Source organism: Balaenoptera musculus, chromosome 4 (assembly GCF_009873245.2).
Source record: "Balaenoptera musculus isolate JJ_BM4_2016_0621 chromosome 4, mBalMus1.pri.v3, whole genome shotgun sequence".
Lineage (NCBI taxonomy): Eukaryota > Metazoa > Chordata > Mammalia > Artiodactyla > Balaenopteridae > Balaenoptera > Balaenoptera musculus.
Window position 1 is genome coordinate 89,949,726 of NC_045788.1, and position 24,417 is coordinate 89,974,142.

The following is a 24,417-nucleotide window of genomic DNA, read 5'->3' on the forward strand; positions in this document are numbered from 1 at the left end:
ATAGGTAAAGGTCTTACCATTTAACAGATGAGGAAGCATGAGAGATTTAGGGTAGTTGTTCAAGACCAGAGTCATAGCCAGGATTTTAACCTAGATCTGTCTGTCTTTAAAACCAGTATGTTTACCACCACTGTATACAGTTTCTGTGGAAACACCTTGTAAACAACCAGATTACTAAATGTAAATAATAATAGTTATAAAATGTGTTATTAATATTTATATTTATAGTATTAATGATACAAAAACTTGGAGGCTTAAAATTTTACTTTTTTCTGAGTAAGCTATTAGGGTTTTGTTTTAAAAGGTCTGTTCAAGTTTAGCAAAGTTGCCATTTCTATTATCATCATCATGAGACGTTATGTTCATAATGTTGACATGAAGGCATTTTGAGATCCTCGTGTTAGTTTTCAAGTGCATGTACAAACAGCCACAAATGTAGCAGCTTTAAACAGCACCCATTTATTAGCTCACCACTTTGTAGATCACAGTTCTGGTCATGGTATGACTGGGTTCTCCAATCTTACGAGGCTAAAATCAAGGTGTTAGCAGGCTGTGTTCTCATCAGGAGCTCAGGGTCTTGTTCCAAGCACACATGGTTTTGGCAGAATTCAATTCCTTGTGATTGTAGGACTGAGGTCCCTGTTTCTCTGCTGGATGTCTGTTGGGGGCTTCTCTTAGCTCCTAGAGGTTGCTCCCATTCCTTGCCACACAGCCTCTTCCATATTTAAAGCCAGCTAAGGAGAAGCCTCCTCTTGTTGAATCCCTCTCACATGTTGAATTTCTTTCGCTAGAACAATCCCAAACCCTTTTAAGTTCTTATTTGGTCTGCCCCCTCTCCCTCAAGAATAATCACTCTTTCAAAGTCAACTGATTGGGGGCCTTAATTATATTTAGCAAAATCTCTTTGCCATATGAAATAATATAATCATAGGAATGAAATCCATCATATTCACAGTCCCATCCCTCCCTCCAGGGGAGGGAATTTAAAAAGGCTGCTTGCAGGGGGCAGGGTGTTTGGGGGCTACCTTAGAATTCTGGCTTTGATTAAATAACTGGGGACTATATCCTAGCCAAGTCAATACATAAAAAAAAAAATAAAAAAAAAAAAAACCATCACAGTCCTGAAGCATCAAGTAAAAATTTGGCTTGAATTTTAGTGTCAGAAATTTTATTGTGATCCTTCTCTGTGGAAACGTGTTCTCTGTGCATGGAGGTGTACCTTGTATATATTTGAAGGAGAGGCACACTTAATTGATTAGAGTGATTTCTTGGCTCTTTCAGGTCATCCCATTTTGTACACAATGATAAGAGAAATGAGGTCCTGGGTTTTTATAATGTTTAAACTTGGAAGCAGAATTTAAGCACTTATCCATAGACCACATCCTCTTAGTATCATTTCGTTGCCTTTCCACTAGTAAGTTTATTTTCCTGCGAGCCGCTCTACCTGACCAGGAATTGGAGAATAATGGGCATAGTTGTCAGACGTAGCTTGGGTAGAATAAGAGTTTGAATGACTTTGGATCATCTTTCTTAATCCTGGGGTGGAAAAATATCTAATATTGTTCTTAGTCCATTTTAAGCTTAATTTATTTTCTTAGTGCCATAGAAACTCAGAACTGAAAGGGACCTTAGAGAAGTATCTTGTCTCCCTCTCCCCTTGGGAAACAAAGAGTTAGTGGTCTGACAGTACTAATTACTCTTAACAAATCAGTAGCTTAATGGGCATATACATAGTTTTATATAAAACATTGGGTTTTTCCCTAGCATCTCATTTGATATTCGAAGATCCAATTCAGTGATCCTCAGACTTTTCCCACCTTAACAAATTAGAGAGCGGTAACATGTTCACGTCAGTGAGAGAAGACAAATTACAGCAGGGAGATGCAGCAGTGATTTTAAATTGAGAGGCTCGTGGGCCACCCCACCCCTGCCGCACACACACACACACACACACACACACACACACACACACACACACAGTTATTGGGGTGGAAGCTGAAAGGGGAGAGTATGTGACGTTTGGATAAACTCCAGGTAATTCTGATAAGCTCCAGTTAAGAATCACTTAGATAATACTATTTTTTGTTCTATAATCCCACCCTCTGTCTTTGAAATAGCTTTTATTATTATTTCTGCATAGAGGTATAGAGTCAGCTATTAGTCATCTAGTCTATCTGCCCATGTAATTCCTGAATTAATTCTATCACACCCCAGGTAGTTGGTCATTCAAAAAAATTTTTCTTTCAGTTAAAAATCATGCTTTCCTTTTAATTGACACCATTTCCTCTCTCGGGTGCTACTTTGGTAATGATTAGGTCCCCACCTCTCAAGAACATTGCATCTGAACAGGCTGAGACAGAGCCAGTGTGAACACAGACCCCAAACCAGGGCTTCCGGAATAACAAGAACAGAAAAAAACAGCCTTTCTCTTCACTTACAAAGGGAGTCAGTCACTCAGAGGGTACAAAGCTCTGTTTTCCAAATGTAGAAAACCTGGAGCTCAATGCAAACTGGAAACCAAAATATATCAGAAATGAAGCATAGTGCTTCGTCAAATACTCAAGGTCTGATCATCCCGCCTCTTCTACAAGGAATGGCCCCGCTCCAGCATTTTTAAAGGAAGATGTCTTGTTTCTATTTCGCTTTCCAACTAGGTATAAAATCTACTAAAAGGGATACAAGGAGTCAGAATAAATCAGCTCACTCACAAGAGACACTCCCAGATAATGATTTTTGGTTGCTGAGATTATTCAGCACGTTATTTCAAAGTGGCAAAATTCAGGACAATCTGAGAAGAGAATTCACAAGTGGCAGCTACATTCGCTGATAGGTTATGTGAGACACACATACATACACCCCATTTTTCAGTGTCTATGTCAAGGGGCCAAGACCCCTGATCAGCACGGTAAGTTATTTTGTACAGTACAGTGCACAGAAAACAGAGGGAGAGACACTTTCTTGGAGAGGTTCATCCTCTCTGAGGGAGGCTGGAGCCCAGCGCGCCCTGGGCCTTCATTAGCTGGACCCCCTCCTCTTTTTTGGTTGTGGTGGCCTCAGAGGCAGCCGTTTTCTCTAATCGATCCGCTGGCTCCTCCTCCTCCTCCTCCTCCTGGGGATAGAGGTGCGGGTACTTCTGCATGCACTCCTGCATGGCCCGGGACTGGTCTACACAGTCCGACCCCTTGACATCCTCTGTGCTGCAGTGGAAGCAGGAAAAGGCCACCTTGAACAGTTCCCCACACGCGCCGCTGGCCACGCCCCCAAGGCACGGGCAGTTCCAGCTGATGTCTCCGTGGGGCGGGATCAGTCCGTGCTCCTCGTACCGATCACTGGGGTCGTCGGCCACCAGCGCCGCGTTGCTTGGAGTTTCATGGTCTTCTTTGGCCACAAATACGATTCGATCCTTCCCTTCCTGCCGGCAGTAGGCCACGGTGCAGCCCGGCGCTCGGACCTCCGTCGATTGCGGCATTAGGGGGGCGGCCTCTCGCTGCGACCTCTCCACTGCGGGGCGGGCGGCTTGGAGGCCCGCGCGGACCCGCCCCCTCCCATTCAAATGTTTACGTAAGCGCATGACAGAATGAGACTGTTACTGCCCAGAGGATTTTAGTCTATTATCAGGCAGTTCCAGTTCTTCCTGAAGTCAAGCTAAAACTTGCAACCCTGCAATTTCTCACTCACTAGGAGGTATGGTATTTCTCTTCCAAGTTTATTCTTCTCTAAGGTAAAACTCCCCAGCTCCTTCAGCCATTGCTCATGGTTTCAGCACCCCTATTCTAGTCACTTTCCTTTGGGACGATTCCCTGTTATGTCTTTAAATTTGATGAGTAAAACCGAACTCAGGACTGCATTTGTGGGCCGTGTCCTCCCTTCCTGCTACTGCCGGATGGCTGCATTAACTTTCTGGTAGGTCCTGCTTCTCTATAATCCATTCCCTTCAAGGCTGCCAAAGAAGATTTTAAATAAATCAGGTCACTTTTCTTCCCTACTTGAAGGTTTCCGATCACTTTTCATTGCTTATAGAATAAAATCCAAACTTTCTTAACAAGCTGAGCAGACTTTTCCCACCTTAACAAATTAGAGAGAGGTAACAGGTAATTAGAGAGTTCTTAATCCCAGCAATCTCTTTCCATCTCATCTTGTATCATTAAATTCTAGTTACACTGGCCATCATTCAGTTGCTCCAACTTGCTGTTCCTTTGGCATATCTTCTCCCCTGTCCTCACATGGCAGGGTCTTTCCAGTCCAAGACTCAGAGCCAGTTCCTCTCCCCATGAGGCCTTACTACCCACAAGAGTCTGTTCTTCAGCCCCTCCCCCTCCTCAAGCTCATAGCCCCACCTGGCTTATTCACTGCTAGATCTCAGGTACCTAGAAGAGTACCCTACCCATGGTGGGCTTTTAATAAATGTTTGTGTAATAAGTGAAAAATGAGTGGTCAGACCAGGTCAAACACACTTCTTATTTTCACTGGTAGATTTCTATTAATGTATGCTAAGACTGTTGAAGATTGTTCTGTTGTGTAAGGAGGGAGGCCAGTGAAGAAAGAACATTTCATTGTCAGCCCATCCTGAACACGAGATCAGATTCTGGCTGTATCTTGAAGGTAGCAACCACAGGATTTAGTGTCAGGCCAGAAGTGAGGTGTGAGAGAAGTCAAGGAGTCAAGGATGACTCCAAGGTTTTTAGCTTGAGCAACTGGAGAAATGGGGTCACCACTACTGAAATGGGGAAAACTGAGAGGGTAGGTTTGCTGAAGGAGTAGGGGGAGGAGTGTCAGCAGTCAGTTTGGGACATGAAGATTTAAGATACTTAAGACCCTTAATTCTCTAGGCCTCAGTTTCCTCAATGATAAGGAGGCATGTAATAGTTGTGAGGATTTGAGGAGTTAACGTACACAACTCAAAAAAAATCATAAAGCAAGTAGAGAAAAATAGGTTAAGAATAGTCATTAGATCATTGAGCTTTTACCAAATCCCTTGGGCATTAGATATGAAAAACTAAAGATGATTCATGAAGGTTTTTCCTGGTAGGATTTTAGACTGAATTGAAATGGGTTTTCTTTGGTATAGGAAGATGCTCAGTAATTCAGTTGGAAATTAAGGTATTAATTCAGAGTATCTGAAAACATCTGGCTCTTAGTAGAGATCTGCAACCATGAGAGCATCCACCCCCCCCACCCCAAAAAACTGTCTTTCATTCACTCACTATTTTTTTTTTTAATTAACTTATTTATTTATTTTATTTTTGGCTGTGTTGGGTCTTCGTTTCTGTGCGAGGGCTTTCTCCAGTTGCGGTGAGTGGGGGCCTCTTTTCATCGCGGTGCGCGGGCCTCTCACTATCACGGCCTCTCTTGTTGCGGAGCACAGGCTCCAGACGCGCAGGCTCAGTAATTGTGGCTCACGGGCTTAGTTGCTCCGCGGCATGTGGGATCCTCCCAGACCAGGGCTCGAACCCGTGTCCCCTGCATTGGCAGGCAGATTCTTAACCACTGCGCCACCAGGGAAGCCCACTCACTATTTTTTGACTATTGGGACCTTCAGCAACAAACCAATTGAGTCTCTACTATGTGTAGCGCAAAATGCTAGATGATGGAAAGTTAATATCTGTGAGATAGAATTCATAATGTTATATTCTGTGGATTGTTGTGAACATTTACCAGAGCTTAACATTATAAGCTAACACAAGAAATGCATGGCTAGTATTACTGTGTGAAAGCCCACAAGTTTTCTTGCATGCTGATACAGAGGCAGAGAAGTGGAAGATTTGAAAATGTGCACAGCACATTCCCTCTTTACAGGCAAACTTTGAAATGCTTTCAGTGCATTTACTTGGCTTTGTTGTTAGGAAATTTCACAGGTAAAATTATCGTCTTAAGAGTTGATAAGATGCAATTAAACTTAATTTTTCAAAAGTTCTCAACAAATCTTTTTGAAGACTTAAAATCACAATTTCCTTTATATAGAACATATCATTTCATATTATCATTCTCTAGGTAACTTGTAAACCGCTTAATACCTAAAGCCCCTCATGTTACTTTAAATGTAAACAATCATCTGAAGCCTAATTATTCATAAATACATCTTCTATTCCAGAGTAAGTTTGAGAAAAGCTAGGGCTCACATCTGTCTTGGTTTTAGTCAGAGTAAGGTGAAGGTACTCAGTTGTACAACTACCTCACTTTGATACCCTAAGTCTTTACAGAAAGACTTCATTGTTGGTTTAAGGTAAATTCTTGGCATGTTACACCTACAGGTGTTCACTGTAGGAGCACATAATAATATTTGTAGTTAATGTTTACTGAGCACTTGGTAAGTGCCAAGATTTGTTTTAGGCCCTTTTCATGTATGAACTTCATTAACAATCACAACAGTCCAGTTGTCCCAGTGTAACAATGAGGACACTGAAGAACAGAGAGGTGTTAAGACTTTGTCCAAGATCACAGAGATTGTAAGTTAGGGTTGGGTTTCAAAGCCAGGCGCTGTAGCTGCAGAACCTTGTTCTCAGCTCCTGTACCATATTACCTCCTTCCAGAAGTCATAGGTTAGGGAAAATGTGGTGAAAAGCACTTAACGAACTAGTTTCTTGTTTCATAAGTAAAATTTGCTGTATAAGCTAAATTATATGTATAATTTGTTACTTATTTTAAGGCCAAAGTTTTAATTAATTGTTTTTATTTTCCATCTCCACAATAAAATATATTGTTCACTATTCATGGCCAGGAGTTACAGTGATTATAGTAAATGTTAATTGTGATTTTTGTTTTCTCTTTTCCCAGTTTCATGGTTTTCTCCAAATGAAAATATCCTCACTGTTATTTTCCCAATTTTGGCTATACTTCTATTCTGGGGACAGTTTGGTGTTGTGAGTAAGTACTTATTTCTATTTTTCATTTATGTTTTAGTGGTTAAATTGTTATTTCTGGCAGGCAATGCTGGTGAAATATTTTATTTAACCAAATTATATTAGCAAGCATGATAACGTGGTAAATAAGAATATACAGTCAATATTAATATTCTCCTTGAAGTCTATATTGTCCTTCATACTTTGCTTCATTTCACTTTTTTTTTTTTAAGGAACTCCTTTTTTTAATTTACTTATTTATTTATTTATTTTTGGCTGTGTTGGGTCTTAGTTTCTGTGCGAGGGCTTTCTCTAGTTGCGGCAAGTGGGGGCCACTCTTCATCGCGGTGCGCGGGCCTCTCACTATCGCGGCCTTTCTTGTTGCGGAGCACAGGCTCCAGACGCGCAGGCTCAGTAGTTGTGGCTCACGGGCCTAGTTGCTCCACGGCATGTGGGATCTTCCCAGACCAGGGCTCGAACCCGTGTCCCCTGCATTGTCAGGCAGATTCTCAATCACTGTGCCACCAGGGAAGCCCTCATTTCACTTTTAATTCCTAAGAAGGTTTTTTTTTCCCTTAACTTCTTAAGAATGAACATTGGGAATCCTGATAATAACAATACCTTTGACTCAACTGGTTTTAATGTTTACATAGCATTTACACGTACCGTATTTTCTTTGGTAAAGATATGGTTACAGCCTACACTGGTGTTGACAAGATAGGATGACATAGAAGGAGTGATCAAGATGGTGGAGTAGGAAGCCCCTGAGCTTACCTGCTCCCACAGTACACCAAAGTTACAACTACTTACAGAGCAACTGTCTCTGAGAATGACCTAAAGACTAACAGAGAAGGTACTCTACAATTAAAGATATAAAGAAGAAACCACAACAAGATGAGTAGGAGGGGAAGAGGTGTGGTCTTGTCAGGACCCACACTTAAGGGTCCTTAAGTAGGAGGAAAATCAACAATGGAGATCCTCCCCGAGGACTGAGGGGTCAAGCCCCACATCCAGCTCCCCATCCTGGGGGTCCTAAACCATGAATACAAGTGCCCAAAACGTCTGACTTTGAATACCTGTGGGACTTATGTTTGGGAGAGCCAGAGGGCTGTAGGGTACAAAGACTTTGCTCTTAAAGGGTGTGCACAGAAACTTACTTGCTCCAAGTCCCAGCACAGAGGCAGCAGTTTGACAGGTGTCTGAGTCAGACCCACTTGCTTATCTTGGAGAGCCTCACTGAGAGACAGGAGGCAGCTGGGATTCCCCCCAGAAGTGAGATGCTAGTGGCAGCCATTTTTGTGATCTCGTTCTACCACTCTGACACCTGCACTGGTGGGCACCATATTGGAATCCTCCCTCTAGCATATTAGCTCTGGGGGCTGGCACAGCCTACCAGCAATCATGTGACTTGTAGCAGTTGCATGCTGACAGGTTGCACAGCCAACAGTGCTGGGGAGCCTATCCTGCCCACCAGTGTGCCCACAGGAGTTGACCTCACACACAATAAAAGGGCACAAACAGCCCTTTTATCCACATAGAGGATACCCCTGGAGCATCTGGTTCTGGTAGCCATAGGGAAGCTTGCTGCTGGGCCCCATAGGACATCTACATAAGGCCACTTTTCTAAGATTGGGAGATGTAATGGACCTACCTAATACATAGAAATAAACAGAGAATTAGGCAGTATGAGGAGACAGAAGAATATGTTTCAAATGAAAGAACAAGAGAAACTCTCAGAAAAAGAGCTAAATGAAACAGAGATAAGCAATCTACCTGATAAAGAGTTTAAGGTAATGATCATAAAGATGCTTACTGAACTCTGGAGAAGAGTGGATGAACACAGTGAGAACTTCAACAAAGAGTTAGAAAATAGAAAAAAGAATCCGTCAGAACTGAAGAATACAATAACTGAAGTGAAAAATACATTAGAGAGGATCAACAGTAGATTAGATGATACAGAAGGACAGATCAGTGATCTGGAATACAGAGTACTAGAAATCACTCAAACTGAACAGAAAAAAAGAAAAAAAGAATTTTTAAAATGAGGATAGTTTGAGGGACTTTTGAGACAACATCATGCATACTACGTTCACATTATAGGGGTCCCAGAAGGAGGAGAGAGAGAGAAAGGGGCAGAAAATGTATTTGAAGAAATAATGGCTAAAACTTCCATGATCTGGGGGATGAAAGAGATATTCAGGTCCAGGAAGCATAGAGAGTCCCAAGAAAATGAACCCAAAGAGATCCACACCAAGACATATCATGATTAAAATGACAAAAGTTAAAGATAAGAGATAGTTTTAAAGGCAGCAAAAGAAAAGCAACACTAGTCACAATCGTGGGAATTCCCATAATGTTATCAGCCAATTTTTCAGCAGGAATTTTACAGGCCAGAAGGGAATGACATGCTGTATTTAAAATGCTGAAAGGAAAAATCTTACCACCAAAAATATTCTACCTGGCAAGGTTGTCATTCAGAAATGAAGGAGAGAGAAAGAATTTCCCAGACAAGCAAAAACTAAGAGTTCATCACCACCTTACAAGCTGGTTCATAAACCAGCCTTACAATAAATGTTAAAGGGTCTTCTTTAAGTGGAGAAGACAAGGTCAGAACTAGAGATAAGAAAGTATATGAAAGGAAAACTCTCACTGCTAAGGCAAATATATAGTAAAGGCAGTGGATTGTCACTTAAAAAGTGAATGTTAAATGATAAAAGTTGTAAAATCAAGTATAACTACAGTAAGTGTTATTTGTGTATACAAAATAGAAAGATGTAAATATGACATCAAAAACATAAAACATGGTTGGGGGGAGTAAAAATGTAGTTTTCAGAATGTGTTTGAACTTAAGTGACTATCAGCTTAAAGCAATCTGCTGTGTATATAGGTTCATGTATATAAACCTCATGGTAACCACAAACCAAAAACCTATAAAAGCTACACAAAAAGTAAAGGGGAAGGAACTGAAACACAAAGCTAAAGAAAATCATCAAACCACGAGGGAAGAAACTAAAAGACGAAAGGAACAGACAAGAACTACAAAAACAACCAGAAGACAATTAACAAAATGACAATAAATGTGCATACCTATCAATAACCACTTTCAATGTAAATGGACTAAATGCTCCAATCAAAAGACACAGGGTGGCTGAATGGACACAAGAACAAGACGCATCTACATGCTGCCTACAAAAGATTCACTTCAAACCTAAAGACATACATGCACTGAAAGTGAAAGGATGGAAAAGTATGTTCCTTACAAATGGAAACAAAAAGAAAGCTGAGGTAGCAGTTCTCATATCAAGGAAAATAGACTTTAAAACAAAGACTTTAAGAGAAGACAAAAAAAAAAAAAGGTGTTACGTAAGGATAAAGGGACCAATCCAAGAAGAGAATATAACATTCATAAGTATTTATGCACTCAACAAAGGAGCACCTAAATATATAAAGCAAGTAGTATAGGAAAATTGACAGTAATATAATAGCTGGGGACTTTGATACTCCACTTACATCAGTGGATAGATCATCTACACAGAAAATTAATAAGAAAATATTGGCCTTAAATGACACATCAGACTTGATGGAATTAATAGACATATATAGAACATTCCATTCAAAACGAACATAATACATACTCTTTTCAAGTGCACGTGAAATACTCTCCAAGATAGATCACATGCTAAGCCACAAGACCAGTCTCAGTAAATTTTAAAAGATTGAAATCATATCAAGCATCTTTTCCTATCACAAAAGTATTAAACTAGAAATCAGTTACAAGAAGAAAAATGGAAAAAACCCAAACAAGTGCAGGCTAAACAACATGCTACTAAACAACCATTGGGTCACTGAAGAAATCAAAGAGGAAATTAAAAAATACCTGGGACAAATGAAAATGGAAACACAATGATCCAAAATCTTTGCATTGCAGCAAAAGCAGTTCTAAGAGGGAAGTTTATGGTGATATAGGCCTACATCAAGAAATAAGAAAAATCTCAAATAAGCAATATAACCTTATACCTAAAGGAACTAGAAAAGAGGAACCATCAAAGCCCAAAAGTAGTAGAAAGAAGGAAATAGTAAAGATCAGAGCAAAAATAAATGAATAAAAGGACTTAAAAAAAAACAGTAAAAAAAGATCAGTGAAACTAAGAGCTGGCTTTTTGAAAAGATAAAATTTATGAACCTTTAAGCCAGACTCTTCAAGAAAAAAAGAGAAAGGGCCCAAATAAATAGAATAAGAAATGAAAGAGAAGTTACAATTGACACCACAAAAATACAAAGGATCATAAGAGATTATTACTAACAGTTATACACCAGCAAATTAGACAACCTTAGAAGTGATACATAAATTCTTAAAAACACTCAATCTTCCAAGATTGAATCAGGAAGAGAGAGAAAATCTGAGCAGTCCAATTACTGGAAGTGAAGTTGAATTAGTAATCAAAAAACTCTGAACAGACAAAAGTCTGGGAGCAGATAGTTTCACAGGTAAATCTACTAAACATTTAAAGAAGAGTTATTACCTATCCTTCTCAAGCTATTCCAAAAAAATAGAAGGAGGAATACCCTCAAATTTGTTCTGTGAGGCCAGATTTACCCTGATACTAAAATCAGTCAAAGACACTAGAAAAAAAAAAAAAATACAGGACAATATCCCTGATGAACATAGATGTAAAAATCCTTGACAAAATACCAGCAAAATGAATTCAGCAGTACATGAAAAGGATCATAGGCCACAATCACCTGGGATTTATCCCAGGAACACGAGGATGGTTCAATATCCACAAATTAATTTAACATGATACACGACATTAGCAAGACAAAAGAAAAATATCATTTGATTATCTCAATTGATACAGAAAGAGCAGTTGACAAAATCCAACATCCATTTATGATAAACACTCAACAAAGTGGGTGTACCCAAGATAATAAAGGCCACATATAACAAACCCACAGCTAACATCATATTCAATGGAGAAAAACTGAAGGCTTTTCCTCTAAGGTCAGAAACAAGACAGGATGCCCACTCTCACCACTTTTATTCAACATTGTATAGGAAGTCCTAGCCACAGCAATCAGACAAGAAAAGAGATAAAAGGCATTTAAATTGGAAAGGAAAAAGTAAAACTGTCATATTTACATATAACATGATGCTAAATATAGAAAAGCCTAAAGACTCCATGGAAAAAATGTTAGAACTGGTAAATGAATTCAGTAAGTGGTAGCATACAAAATCAATATACAGAAATCTGTTGTATATCTATATATTAAGAATGAACTATCAGAAAGAGAAATTAAGAAAGCAATCCCATTTACAATTGCATCAAAAAAGAATAAATTTAACCAAGGAGGTGAAAGACCTATACTCTGAAAACTATAAGGCACTGATGAAAGAAATTGAAGACAACACAGACAAATGGAAAGATATTCTGTGCTCATAGATTGAAAGAATTAATATCGTTAAAATGTCCATACTACCCAAAGCAATCTGCAGATTTAATGAATCCCTATCAAAATACCAATGGCATTTTTTAAAGAACTGGAACACATAATCCTAAAATTTTCATGGAAACACAAAAGACCCTGTATAAGCAATCTTAAGAAAGAAGAACAAAGCTGCAGGTTATCACTCTCTTTGATTTCAAACTCTACCACAAAGCTCTAGTAATCAAAACTGTATGTTACTGGCACAAAAACAGACACACAGATCAATGGAACAGAATAGAGAGCCCAGAAAGAAACCCACACACTTATGGTCAACTAATTTACAATAAAGGAGTCAAGACTATACAGTGGGGGAAAGACAGTCTCTCTTCAATAAATGGTGTTGGTAAAACTGGACAGGTATATGGAAAAGAATGAAACTGGACTACTTTCAGTAGTCTAAACTTTTAAACTTTATTTATTTGTTTGTTTGTTTGTTTGTTTATTGGCTGTGTTGGGTCTTCGTTGCTGCGTGCAGGCTTTCTCTAGTTGCAGTGAGTGGGGGCTACTCTTTGTTGCAGTGCACGGGCTTCTCATTGCGGTGGCTTCTCTTGTTGTGGAGCACGGGCTCTAGGTGCACAGGCTTCAGTAGTTGTGGCACATGGGCTCAATAGTTGTGGCTCACAGGCTCTAAAGCACAGGCTCAGTAGTTGTGGCGCACAGGCTTAGTTGCTCCTCGGCACGTGGGATCTTCCCGGACCAGGGCTCAAACCCGTGTCCCCTGCATTGGCAGGCAGATTCTTAACCACAGTGCCAGGGAAGTCCCAAAACTTTTAAACTTTTAAAATGTAAGATTTATTTCTCATCTCCCTATAGCACACTGAAATAGTCATTGAAGGCCAGTAAACATTTATATAAGGCAAGGAGTAATTAATGGCTGATTTCATTTATTTATTTTATTCACTAGTGCAACCTTTATAAAATGAAAGCTAGTGAAATATTGTAATGGATTGACCTATTATATATTTCATGAATTTTACTCAGAAGTTTAAGTCATGTGTATCTAAAGTGATACATAAAAATGGAAGGGAGATGACTGATTATGTATTCTAAGGACTCTTTTCAATGTATGGCACTCTGGAAATGCTTTGTGATTTCAAATCTGTTCTCAACTTTTGTCTAAAAGGGCAAAAAAGAGGAAGAAAGGGCTAAGGGAGACAACTGTCAAGATATTTCACAACTCTTACTTTCAAAACAGTGTCTAAAATTCTTGTGGAAATTTTCTTAGAATTTCAGTAAGTCTTTTATATCAAGAAAAAGACTGGTATAGCACCAAGACCTCATCTACTGATGTTAAGGAAAGCCTTTAACCCTATTGGCAGACTCAGGCCTTAAGGCCTATGTCGTATGATTTAAATAGGCAATAACCTTTTTCTAAGATCATGAAATCATTTCACTGAAGTGTGATTTGTTGCATTTGGATTGATTGAACTGTGCTGATCATGACCTTACCATTAGTAACATATTATTTTTAGTGGACTGACCCAAGAGTGTATTTACTATCAGCTATATTCTTACAAAATAAGCTTTACCATTGTTTTTCTGACTTAAAAAAGTAATGCATATCACTTTAGGATACCTATACAACATAGGAAGTCTAGAGAAAAAACAAAAATCATCTAGAGTCTCACAGCCTGGAAATAAACTATTGAGGTATTCTAGTGAATTTCCTGCTCCCCTTTCTGTCTTTTTTCTTGAAAAAGGAAAAACCATAAATGGACTCATATAGCTTACATACTTGTAAATGCTGATTTGCCTCCCGTATTTTCAGAAATCTTTTTGTAGTTGCCTGTGCTCTACTTTTATGGATGTACTATAATTTACTTAACTCTCATCCTGATGGATATTAAGGATATTTCCAAGTTTTCTTGATACTATGAAAGTATCTAGTGTTACATACCTTTAGTACATACTAAAGGTATGTAACACTAGAAATGGCAGAGAAGGTATTTTAAGGCTCATGATACATATTGCCAACATGTTTTCCAGCACCATTGTATCAGTTACTACTGCAGGTGAGAATACCTGTCTTTCACCTCACAAGCTTGACATCATTATAATTCTAAAATCTTTGGTAATTCGATGGTTAAAAAAACATCATCTTAATTTTCATTTTTGTGTTAGTAAGGGTAAATGTTCTCTTTTATATTTATTCTATTGGTCATATTTTTTGGGGGGCCGTGCCTTGTGGGATCTTAGTTCCCTGACCTGGGATCAAACCCGTGCCCCCTGCAGTGGAAGCACGGAGTCCTAAACACTGGACCAGCAGGGAATTCCCTTCTATTGATCATATTTTAAGGAATGTGATCATAAACCTAAAAAAATATTTTAGTGGCAATTTTTTTTTGTAAATAATTTTTTTAACCTCTTTATTGGAGTATAATTGCTTTACAATGGTGTGATAGTTTCTGCTGTATAACAAAGTGAATCAGCTATACCTAAACATATATCCCCTATCCCCTCCCTCTTGCATCTCCCTCCCATCCTCCCTATCCCACCCTTCTAGGTGGTCACAAAGCACGGAGCTGATCTCCCTGTGCTATGAGGCTGCTTCCCACTAGCCATCTATTTTACATTTGGTAGTGTATATATGTCCACATAGTGGCAATTTTTTAATTAGGCTCATCTTAGAACAAGTAAATGTAGTGTGTGTGTGTGTGTGTGTGTGTGTGTGTGTAGGAGGTACCTATATACTTGAGTAAATGTAGTGTGTGTGTGTGTGTGTGTGTGTGTGTGTGTGTGTAGGAGGTACCTATATACTTGATTCACCCAGCCTGCGCTCACATTTAAAGGTGTTTTTGATAATAGTACCTAAATATTTGTAGAGCTCTTGCTCTGTGTGATAGGCACTATGCAAAGTACTCTACATCTGAAATCACATTTACTTCTTTCAGGAACTCTATGGGGATAGATACTGTTGTTATCATTCCCATTTTATAGACAAGAAGCAGAGGCACAGATTGGTGAGGCAATTTGCCCACCATCCCCCAACTGTTTCTTGGTAGTACTGGGATTTGAAACAGTGCTATTTACCACTACATTATCGTGCCTCCCTGTCTTGAAATTATTTCGAATGTGTTTTTTTTTTCTTTTCCCAAGAAGGGTGAACCTATATCTGGATATACACACTGAGTAAAAGAAACTGTTATTTATAGAGTAGAATGTGGACCCACTTTATTTATTCAATAAATGTCTTTTGACAGGGTACCTACTGATTACTAGGCCCTGGGTGGCATGCTAGAGATGTAGAAGTGAAATGTAAATTGCCCCTGGCTTTGTAGCACTGCTCTGTGCCTTCTGTCACATCTTCAGGAGAGACATGAATCTAAATCTACTTCTCCCTTGGTATTCTTTGTAGGAGGCCTCCTGTTTATGGCCTGGGGATTCCACCAACAGGAAAGCCCCCTTTTTCCCCGCTTGCTCCTTGGTTTTGCATTTTTTAGAGTGCAGAATATTACACGCTCTAAAGTATTAATAGTAACTCAGACCCATGACTTTCTAAATTTCTAGTTCCTTTTAACTTTTTCTGTACTTGACCACAGGGGGTTTCTCTCTGGTTTTTCTAGCTCTGAGCGTCATTCTTTTTGGTGATCCAAGATAAAACCTAAACCTTCTGTCAGCTAAACATCCAGTAAAGACAGCAGATTATGCTTTCACTTTTAGGAGAAAGAGTTTCTTTATACCAGAACTGTATCTTGAACTGTATCTCAGGATGCCATCGATCCTACTGAGAAAGAAGCCTTGAGAAGACTTCTAAACTCTGGAAGCCAAGCCAAGGGCTCCCAAATGTGGTGAGCCTTAGACCACATTTTGAAGACAAAGGTCTCTCACAGGAAAATGTTCCTAAATACCTTTGCCTTTAGCTTTAACTTACAAGCTTTTAAGCAGAATCTTATGCTTAGCAAACAGCTCAGAGAATCCTAGAATCAAACACTGAGCCTTAACCAAAATAACAATTTTCTTAATAGTATTGCATTTCAAGTATTTTGTTTTTGTTCTGTAAACTGTACCAACTCAGTTTTCCACTGCACTGACAATTATGTTCCTGGCTGATTTTCAGGGTTATCCTTCCTTACTCTTTGACAATATAACAGGTATTTTCTATCATTTAGATGTTTGATGAATGATTTCAATTGCTGCCCATCAAGACCTGTAGTTTTTATAGGATTAAGTTTCAACTCCATATCAAGAACTGGATAACATCGGGGAAGGGGAAGGGTAAGCTGGGACGAAGTGAGAGAGTGGCATGGACATATATAGACTACCAAATATAAGATTGATAGCTAGTGGGAAGCAGCTGCATAGCACAGGGAGATCAGCTCGGTGCTTTGAGACCACCTAGAGGGGCGGAATAGGGAGGATGGGAGGGAGACGCAAGAGGGAGGGGATATGGGGATATATGTATACATATAACTGATTCACTTTGTTATACAGCAGAAACTAACACAACATTGTAAAGCAATTATACTCCAATAAAGATGTTAAAAAAAAAAACTGGATAACATGTTGAAATTCTTTGAGATAGGAGTATCTATTCTTATTTTTTCTTCTTTAGAACTGTTATATTATTCAGTGAATCCCCGCTTTACACAGAACTGCGGGACTATAAACATGACCATATAAGCTGAAACTCTGCAAAGCAATCTAATAATAAATGCCAAAATTTACTATAGTTCCGTGACCTTTAAATTTTTTGTCAAAACATTACAACCTCTCTTACTGTCAGTAATAAATGTATTAGGAAATGAAAAAAATAGTAAAACTATTATTTAGTACCTGATAAATTAAAACATAAAAAACATTGAGAATTGAAGAATTTTATCAAGAGTAGTTTGAAAAATGCTTGCCTCTTCTTCTCATATAACTGAATACAGAGCAAGCATCTTGTCTATGCCCTGGTGAATTGTCATACTCCTTTCTAAGATCGAATCAGCTTCCATCACTTTTAATGTCATGAACTATCCATCTCAAAGAATTCCTTTCATGTGAAGTTTTTCTGCCAGAGTCACGTCCTCTGGGACATCTTCATTCTTTGTCACAGCCGCCTCATTGTCCTCATGTATGCCAATAAGTTCACTTTTACTAAGTTCTTCTGGCTGCATATCTAGACTCCCTTTGAATGGCAGTAGTGTTGACATTCCACAGTCAGCTATTCTGTAACTCCAGTTACCTTCTATTCGAATTTCGCTTCCAGCATTATCACATCTCGTTTCTTTGCTCCCTCACCTTTATTGCCCAGTGTCCTCTTTTGATTATCCATTGTAAAATGTTGCAGTGGCTTATAACTGGGAGACAGGAGGTAACACAACATATGCTTTGCTGTCTGTGCGTGAATTGAATGACAGACGTGCAGTGACCAGTCACCAGCAGTCTTCGAAAAGGGTAACATGATTGGTCACTGATCATGATGCACATCTGTTACTTATGTAGTGATTTGTGAATTGAAGAGATATCAGAGAAGTTTACACTTTACGCAGTTACTCAGTTAATATATTGTGGTAGCTGAAATTTGAACTCTGGTTTGGGGGGACTTGTGTTATGTAACTAAATGATGGTAACTGAAACTCATGCATGTCGGAACCGAGCAAGGAGAGGACAGCTGTAATTTATTTCAAATTTGTGCATTCTAGGCATCTTTCATTTCGTTTGCTAACTTTCTAGTCCCCACTCAAGATTATTCCTTCCACAAGGATTTTGGTTACTGCTCAGGGGTCTCTATAGCAATTGGTTAGGGGTCTCTATAGAAATCATTGTTGGAAAATTCAAGGAAAAAAATTCTCCATCACAACAGCCTGAGATCCTACTAAGTCCTTGAGTGCAATCTTGAGGACTAGCTTAATATTGAAAGTGATTAGGCCACGAAAGCACATTTAAAAGAAGTAATGGAACATGATTTCTTTGTAGATTAGAAAAATCATTCTGACCGAAGTAAAGACATATATTAACTGCACCAGGAAATTTCTATCCACAAAGGTAAAATATCATCATGATAGATATTATTACAAAGAATTCTATTAAATAATCTTGGACTCCCATTGCTTTCCCTTGGTCCTGTCCACATAATTATCAAATTCTGTTATTAAATCGTGTTTTTATACACTGATTTTATTGTGGAAGGAACTGAACAAAACTATAGCTTAGCAATATACTCTTTTGTAGAAATACAGTTGCTATTTCTTTGACCCTTTCCAAATTCAAACGTCCCAACTTCCTGCATATATTCTGAAGGTGTGGCACCATCCACAAGACCAGGAATGTTTGGAACCAAGGAAAGGAAGGTAGTGTGTTAGACATCCTCTTCTTTTATCTTTTATATTCAAAGTACTTCAAAGCCCAGGCTTCATAAAGCTTGGGCTCTTTTATTTCTGGGTCCTGTAGACTGGGAATGTGATTTCTAGTCAGTCTTCATTTTGGCAAAATTGTTTCATCGAAACAAGTTGGATAGTGTATGGAGTTCATTATAAAATTATTTTACTCGCCTTCTGGCAAGTTATCAGTTTATTATTGGCATTAATATTCATTTTTATCCAGCACCAGTTTCACAAAGCCTTCATTTCATTGTTTTTTTAATGTGTGTTAAATATTTTTAAAATAGTAATTTTAATTTAATTTAATAAAAAATTTGAAATTGTAATTTTATTTTAAAACTTATGAGTTGTGCTTTATCCTGCATTGGAGGCAATATTGATGTGCAGCTCAGCAGAAACCAAAAACATTCTAAAATTACTTTCCGAGAGTTATCAGAAAATAGCCTGTAATAATAAAATCAAACGTGTCTCCCTTTATGATTTTTTCCTTACTTGATGTGCATTTTACCTCACTGTTTAACCTTCCTGTTTGCCACTAACTCACTAGTCACTTACTAAGGGATCATTTAAATGTCATGCATTATAACAGACATTGAGTTCATGGATTTTAGGGTTTTGTTAGGTGGACTTCAGCCTGTGTGGATCTATGTGGGCTTATTGAATACCATCTTTGGGTGTCATGAAAACTAAGATGATAGTTTTATTTGATCTCCAAGTTGAGCCTGGTAATTTCACTAGACTTCTTCTACCACAGCCTGCATTCTGTCTCCTATGTGCTTTATGTCAGTGACAAGGAGACAAGAAAGCCTTAATGGAGTATCTATTCATAGTATTAGCCACATTTCTTCGGGTGGCTAGAGGGACATGTCATTTCTCTGTTTGCATGAATTTGAAAGATTAAATACATAATAGGGCTTTCTTAGGCTAGGGTAGACCCACACCTTTTATTTAACTGGAGGAGAAGATCTGGGAGTAACACTTCCCATGACACATTCCCCACCAACACACACACTCATTCACATATTAGAATGTCAGGAGCACTGAGGCAGAAGTACTTGTCTTTGTTCACTGTCAGCACTTAGAATAGTGATTGTCACATAGTAGGTGCTCGATCAACTGTTATTGAATAAAGTAACCTCTACTCCTACCTCAATTTGGTTGATATGACTTGGGCTAATAAACAGGCCCAGTACATGATAGGCACACAGTAAATATTTATAGAGCAAATGAATGAACAACCTATCTCATCTCTGAGAAGTAGCTGGCTAGATTTCATTACTTTATAGACGGTATAAAAGGGAAACTTTTAGAATTCCTAATTTGTTGAAAAAACTTGACATTATCTCCCCATATATTTGGTATTCCCGTGTCAGGCAGCACTAAGTTTATAAGTATCTGTTAAAACTGTAAGTACCAACCACACCCAATGTTGGTAAGAATGTGGAGCAAGCAACAGGAACTCTCATACACTGCTGGTGGGAATGCAAAATGGTACAGCCACTTTGGAATACAGTTTGGTGGTTTCATGTAAAACTAAATGTACTCTTTCCGTATGATCCAGTAATCGTGCTCCTTGGTATTTACCCAAATGGAGTTGAAAACTTAAGCCCACACAGAAACCTACACATGGATGTTTATAGCTGCTTTCTTCATCATTGCCAAAACTTGGAAGCAACCAAGATACTCTTCAGTAGGATAATGGATACACTGTGTGGTACATGCCGACAATGGAATATTATTCATCACTGAAAACAAATGAGCTGTCAATCATGAAAAGACATGGAGGAACCTTAAATACATATTCCTAAGTAAAAGAAGCCAATCTGAAAAGGCTACATACTATATGATTCCATCTATAAAACATTATGGAAAAGGCAAAACTATGCAGACAATTAAAAGGTCAGTGGTTGCTAGGAGTGGGTGGTGGGGAGGAGAGATGCACAGGCAGAGCACAAAGGATTTTTAGGCAGTGAAGATACTCTGTATAATATATAGTATTGCATATATGGCATTATAAATTTGTCCAAACCCATAGAATGTACAGCACCAAGAGTGAACGCTAATGTAAACTACGGACTTTGGGTGATTATGATGGGTCAATGCAGGTTCATCCTTAGTAAAAAAAAAAAAACGTATCATTCTTGTGAGTGATGTTGATAATTAGGAAGGCTATGCATATGTGGGGGAAGGGAGTATATGGTAATTCTCTGTACCTCCCTCTCAATTTTGTTGTAAACCTGAAACTGCGCTTAAAAAAAAGTCTTTAAAAAATGGAAATACTGTATTTCCCCTATTTTATTTTGTGCATTGATTTCAGTACTTTTAGCTAAGGTCTGTCGTTGAAAGCATGAGGATTTTTGCCAGAAAATCATACCAGGAAGTTTGATAAGAGCCTGCAGTTAAGAACACATTAAATTATTTTAACAGAAGAAAGTTCCGTTTTTGTCGCTATTACTAATTAGCCAGTTATTTCTCATCAGCAGTGTGTATATTAGTTGTAAGCCTGAGGCAGTTCTGCTTCTCAGGGGACTTTTGACAATGTCGGGAGATATTTTTGATTGACGCAGCTTGGAGGCTGTTACTGGCATGTAGTGTGCAGAGGCCAGGGATGGTACTAAACATTCTGTAATGCACAGAACAGTCCCTAACAACAACAACTTATCTGACCCAAAATATTAATAACGTCACGATTAAGAAAGCCTGATATATATAACTTCATTCTAGGGGAATAAAGTGTCACCTATAAATTCATCATCCATGTTTATACTGCCATGACACCGTTTAGCCACTGACATATTGTGAAAAAGATTTGACATGGCTTGACATGATGTGAAGGACTTGTTCCTCAAAGGTTATTCAATTGTAGTAAGTTATCAGTTTAATCTTTGCACCTTGTAAGTTACAGAAATGGCTTTACTTCTTGTGATTGAGTTCATGTAATTCTTTGTGTGTTTTTTTTTTTTAAGCGCTTAAATATAAATCCAGTTATACGAAGGAGAAAACCATTTTTCTGTTAGTTACTGGACTAGTGCTCACTATCGTTGTGATTGTTGGAGCCATTCTTTTCATCCCAGGTAAGATATAAAGTTATTATGAGGGAAAGCAGGATTGATAAGGTTGAGGGCATTTCTGGGGAGGTGCATATTAGTTTCCTAGGACTGCTGTAACAAATTATCACAAACTGGGTATTTTAAAACAATAGAAACTCTCTCACAGTTCTGGAGGCCATAAATCTGAAATAAAGATGTTATCGGGGCCATACACCCTCGGACACTCTAGGGGAGAATCCATTCCTTGCCTCTTCTACCTTCTGGTGTATCTGGCAGTCTGTGCAGCTCCTTGGCTTATGGCAGCATAACTCCGATTTGCTCCGTGGTCACATTGTCTCCTCCTCCCCTCCATGTCTCCACTTAATTTCCCTCTGTCTCTCTGTTACAAAAATACCTGTCATTGGATTCAGGACCCACCTGGATAATCCGGGGTAAGCTCCTTCTTTCAGAGCCTTAGCTTAATCATATCTTTTACCATATAAGTTAATATTCACAGATTCGGGGGATTTGGAGGTGAACATATCTTTAGGGCCACCATTCAACGCACTCCAGAGGCACACTTCATTGGCCAAGACCTGGAAGTGGGAACAAATGTGAGAGGCAAATCTATCTGAAATTGCAGTTGCCTGTGAAGGATGGCAGTGTGAGTTGGAAATAAGGGTCTGCAGCACATGGAAAGAACAGCAGAGACAGGCTGGGACTCACAAGTGTAAACTGTAGAAAGCCTTTGTTGTTTTTTGAGCAGAATACGGTATAGGTGTAATGTTTAGGAACATAAATTTGGCAGCTCTGTTTGCAACTGGAGTTAGTAAAGACATGGGGAGGAAGGAGATGAATCAGAAGACAACTTGAAAGAACAACTGCTTTGACTTTGGGATAGGTTGAATATAGCAAATGAAGGGAATGGTAAGAGATTCCAGAGTTTCTCACTGGAATTATGTAAGGTAGGTAAGAAGGGGGTAGAGCCAATTCAAGGTTTGACGTGTTGAGACTTAGATGTTGACATTTAAATGTCTTAAGTTTGGTCTTGAATAATCAAAAAAAAGTCATTTATTTTATGTGAAGTTTTTGGGGAAATATATACTTTTAAACCTTTTGTAGTTTATAAGAGTAGTATTGAAATTAATACATTTAATAAATTAAATACTTTAACATCCCATAAGAATAGGATGTAGGAAAATATTAATTCATATTTTTAATTTTTAACAGGTGAATATTCAACAAAGAATGCTTGTGGACTTGGTTTAATTGTAATTCCTACAGCAATATTAATATTACTTCACTACTATGTGTTTATGATAAGTGAGTATTTGTTATAGCATGATTTTACCCACCTTTTTCATTTAAAAAGCAGCATTTTTGGTTAAAATATTCTTGTATGATTTTTTTTAACAACTCAATAGAAGTTGGTTTATTAAAAGACTTCCCAGGCTATTCTTAGTGATATTTTCCCATATGGATTAATTTTAAGGTTAACTTCGGTTTTCAAGGCATTCAGTTATCTTGTAAAAAATGATTTTCATATACACTTGATATCAGTGGTTTTTAAAATTATGCTACGTAATTTCTTAATGATTATCTTCATATTTTTATTTCAGTTTTTTGAAGCTATAAGTAGGTATTAAACATGCCCTTTCTCTTCTTTTGCTAAGCCTCTCTGTTTAAAATTCTACAAAACAGGATTATAAATAACAAATAATAGCTTTATTTTTTTGTTGTTGTTACTGGCAAATCTTTACATTGTAGTTTTTAAAAATGATGTAAATATCCAACTATAATTGATGTCATTTTCACTGCATTTTGGGAGTAAATCATTAACGTATTTTTGATATCATTAGAGTCTATTTTTTTCCATTTACATGTTTAACTCTCAGCCTTAGAGCCTATCTCTGGCTTGCTGTACCCTGGAGGGGTATTGATTTGTTATAAAATCACAGATCTAGGCACATGGATGGAGGTTCGGATGTTTACAGTGGCGTGTTTGTGTAATGGTTCTCTCCACCAGAGCAATTCTGTGTGCATGTGGCAAACCCAGGCATAATAGCCATTCACGTGGTAAAATGCACAAGGGTGGTAAAAGCAGCACTGTTTTAAGATTCGGGGTAAAAACTGCCAGTCCCAACCCGAGTCATGGCAAGACAGGCATTTAGAAAGTTTCTTCCCCTCTTTGACCGAGTATTAGTTGAAAGAAGTGCAACCGAAACTGTAACCAAAGGAGGCATTATGCTTCCAGAAAAATCACAAGGAAAAGTATTGCAAGCAACGGTAGTAGCTGTTGGATCAGGCTCTAAAGGAAAGGGTGGAGAGATTCAACCAGTTAGTGTGAAAGTTGGAGATAAAGTTCTTCTCCCAGAATATGGAGGCACCAAAGTAGTTCTAGATGACAAGGATTATTTCTTATTTAGAGATGGTGACATTCTTGGAAAATATGTCGACTAAAATGAGTCACTATTGAAATGGCATCACGTGAAGCTGCCCGTTGCCCCAATGGCATCACATGAAGCTGCCACTGAAGTTCTGAAATCTTTCATTCTGTAAATAATTTGCCATTCCACCTCAGCTCACTGTGAAAATTAAAGATTGCTGAATGTGTGTATCTGGAGCTGACCACTTGTATGGAAAGGCAAGGTTTAGATCACTGGAAAAGAATCTACCATCTGACAAGGAGCTCCAGAGGCAGTTTTTGGTCATAGGATATTATTCTTGATTGCACAAAATACAAGTAGGAGTGATTGC

General features: G+C 38.4%; 3 protein-coding genes across 6 annotated transcripts in view; 2 read left to right on the top strand and 1 right to left on the bottom strand.

Moving 5' to 3' along the window:
• The window catches only part of CD47 (CD47 molecule), a 53,966-nt gene that overhangs the window by 16,857 nt on the left and 12,692 nt on the right, over nt 1-24,417 (top strand). For 3 of the 4 annotated variants that reach the window (XM_036849987.1, XM_036849988.1, XM_036849989.1), the window contains exons 3-5: nt 6,775-6,864; nt 21,598-21,705; nt 22,891-22,983. In XM_036849987.1, coding sequence (XP_036705882.1) covers nt 6,775-6,864; nt 21,598-21,705; nt 22,891-22,983 — 291 coding nt within the window. Of the gene's footprint in view, nt 1-6,774; nt 6,865-21,597; nt 21,706-22,091; nt 22,113-22,890; nt 22,984-24,417 lie in introns of all 4 variants that reach the window. The other variant, XM_036849991.1, reaches the window with a different exon arrangement.
• LOC118894158 (10 kDa heat shock protein, mitochondrial-like) lies at nt 1,199-24,149 on the top strand. The gene is made up of 3 exons (XM_036849992.1): nt 1,199-1,203; nt 6,137-6,141; nt 23,810-24,149. Exon 3 carries the CDS (start codon nt 23,812-23,814, stop codon nt 24,118-24,120), a length of 309 nt encoding a protein of 102 aa, XP_036705887.1. The 5' UTR covers nt 1,199-1,203; nt 6,137-6,141; nt 23,810-23,811; the 3' UTR covers nt 24,121-24,149.
• LOC118894468 (mitochondrial intermembrane space import and assembly protein 40-like) lies at nt 2,969-3,558 on the bottom strand. The gene has a single exon (XM_036850749.1). The coding sequence runs from the start codon at nt 3,467-3,469 to the stop codon at nt 2,969-2,971; it is 501 nt and encodes a 166-aa protein (XP_036706644.1). The 5' UTR covers nt 3,470-3,558.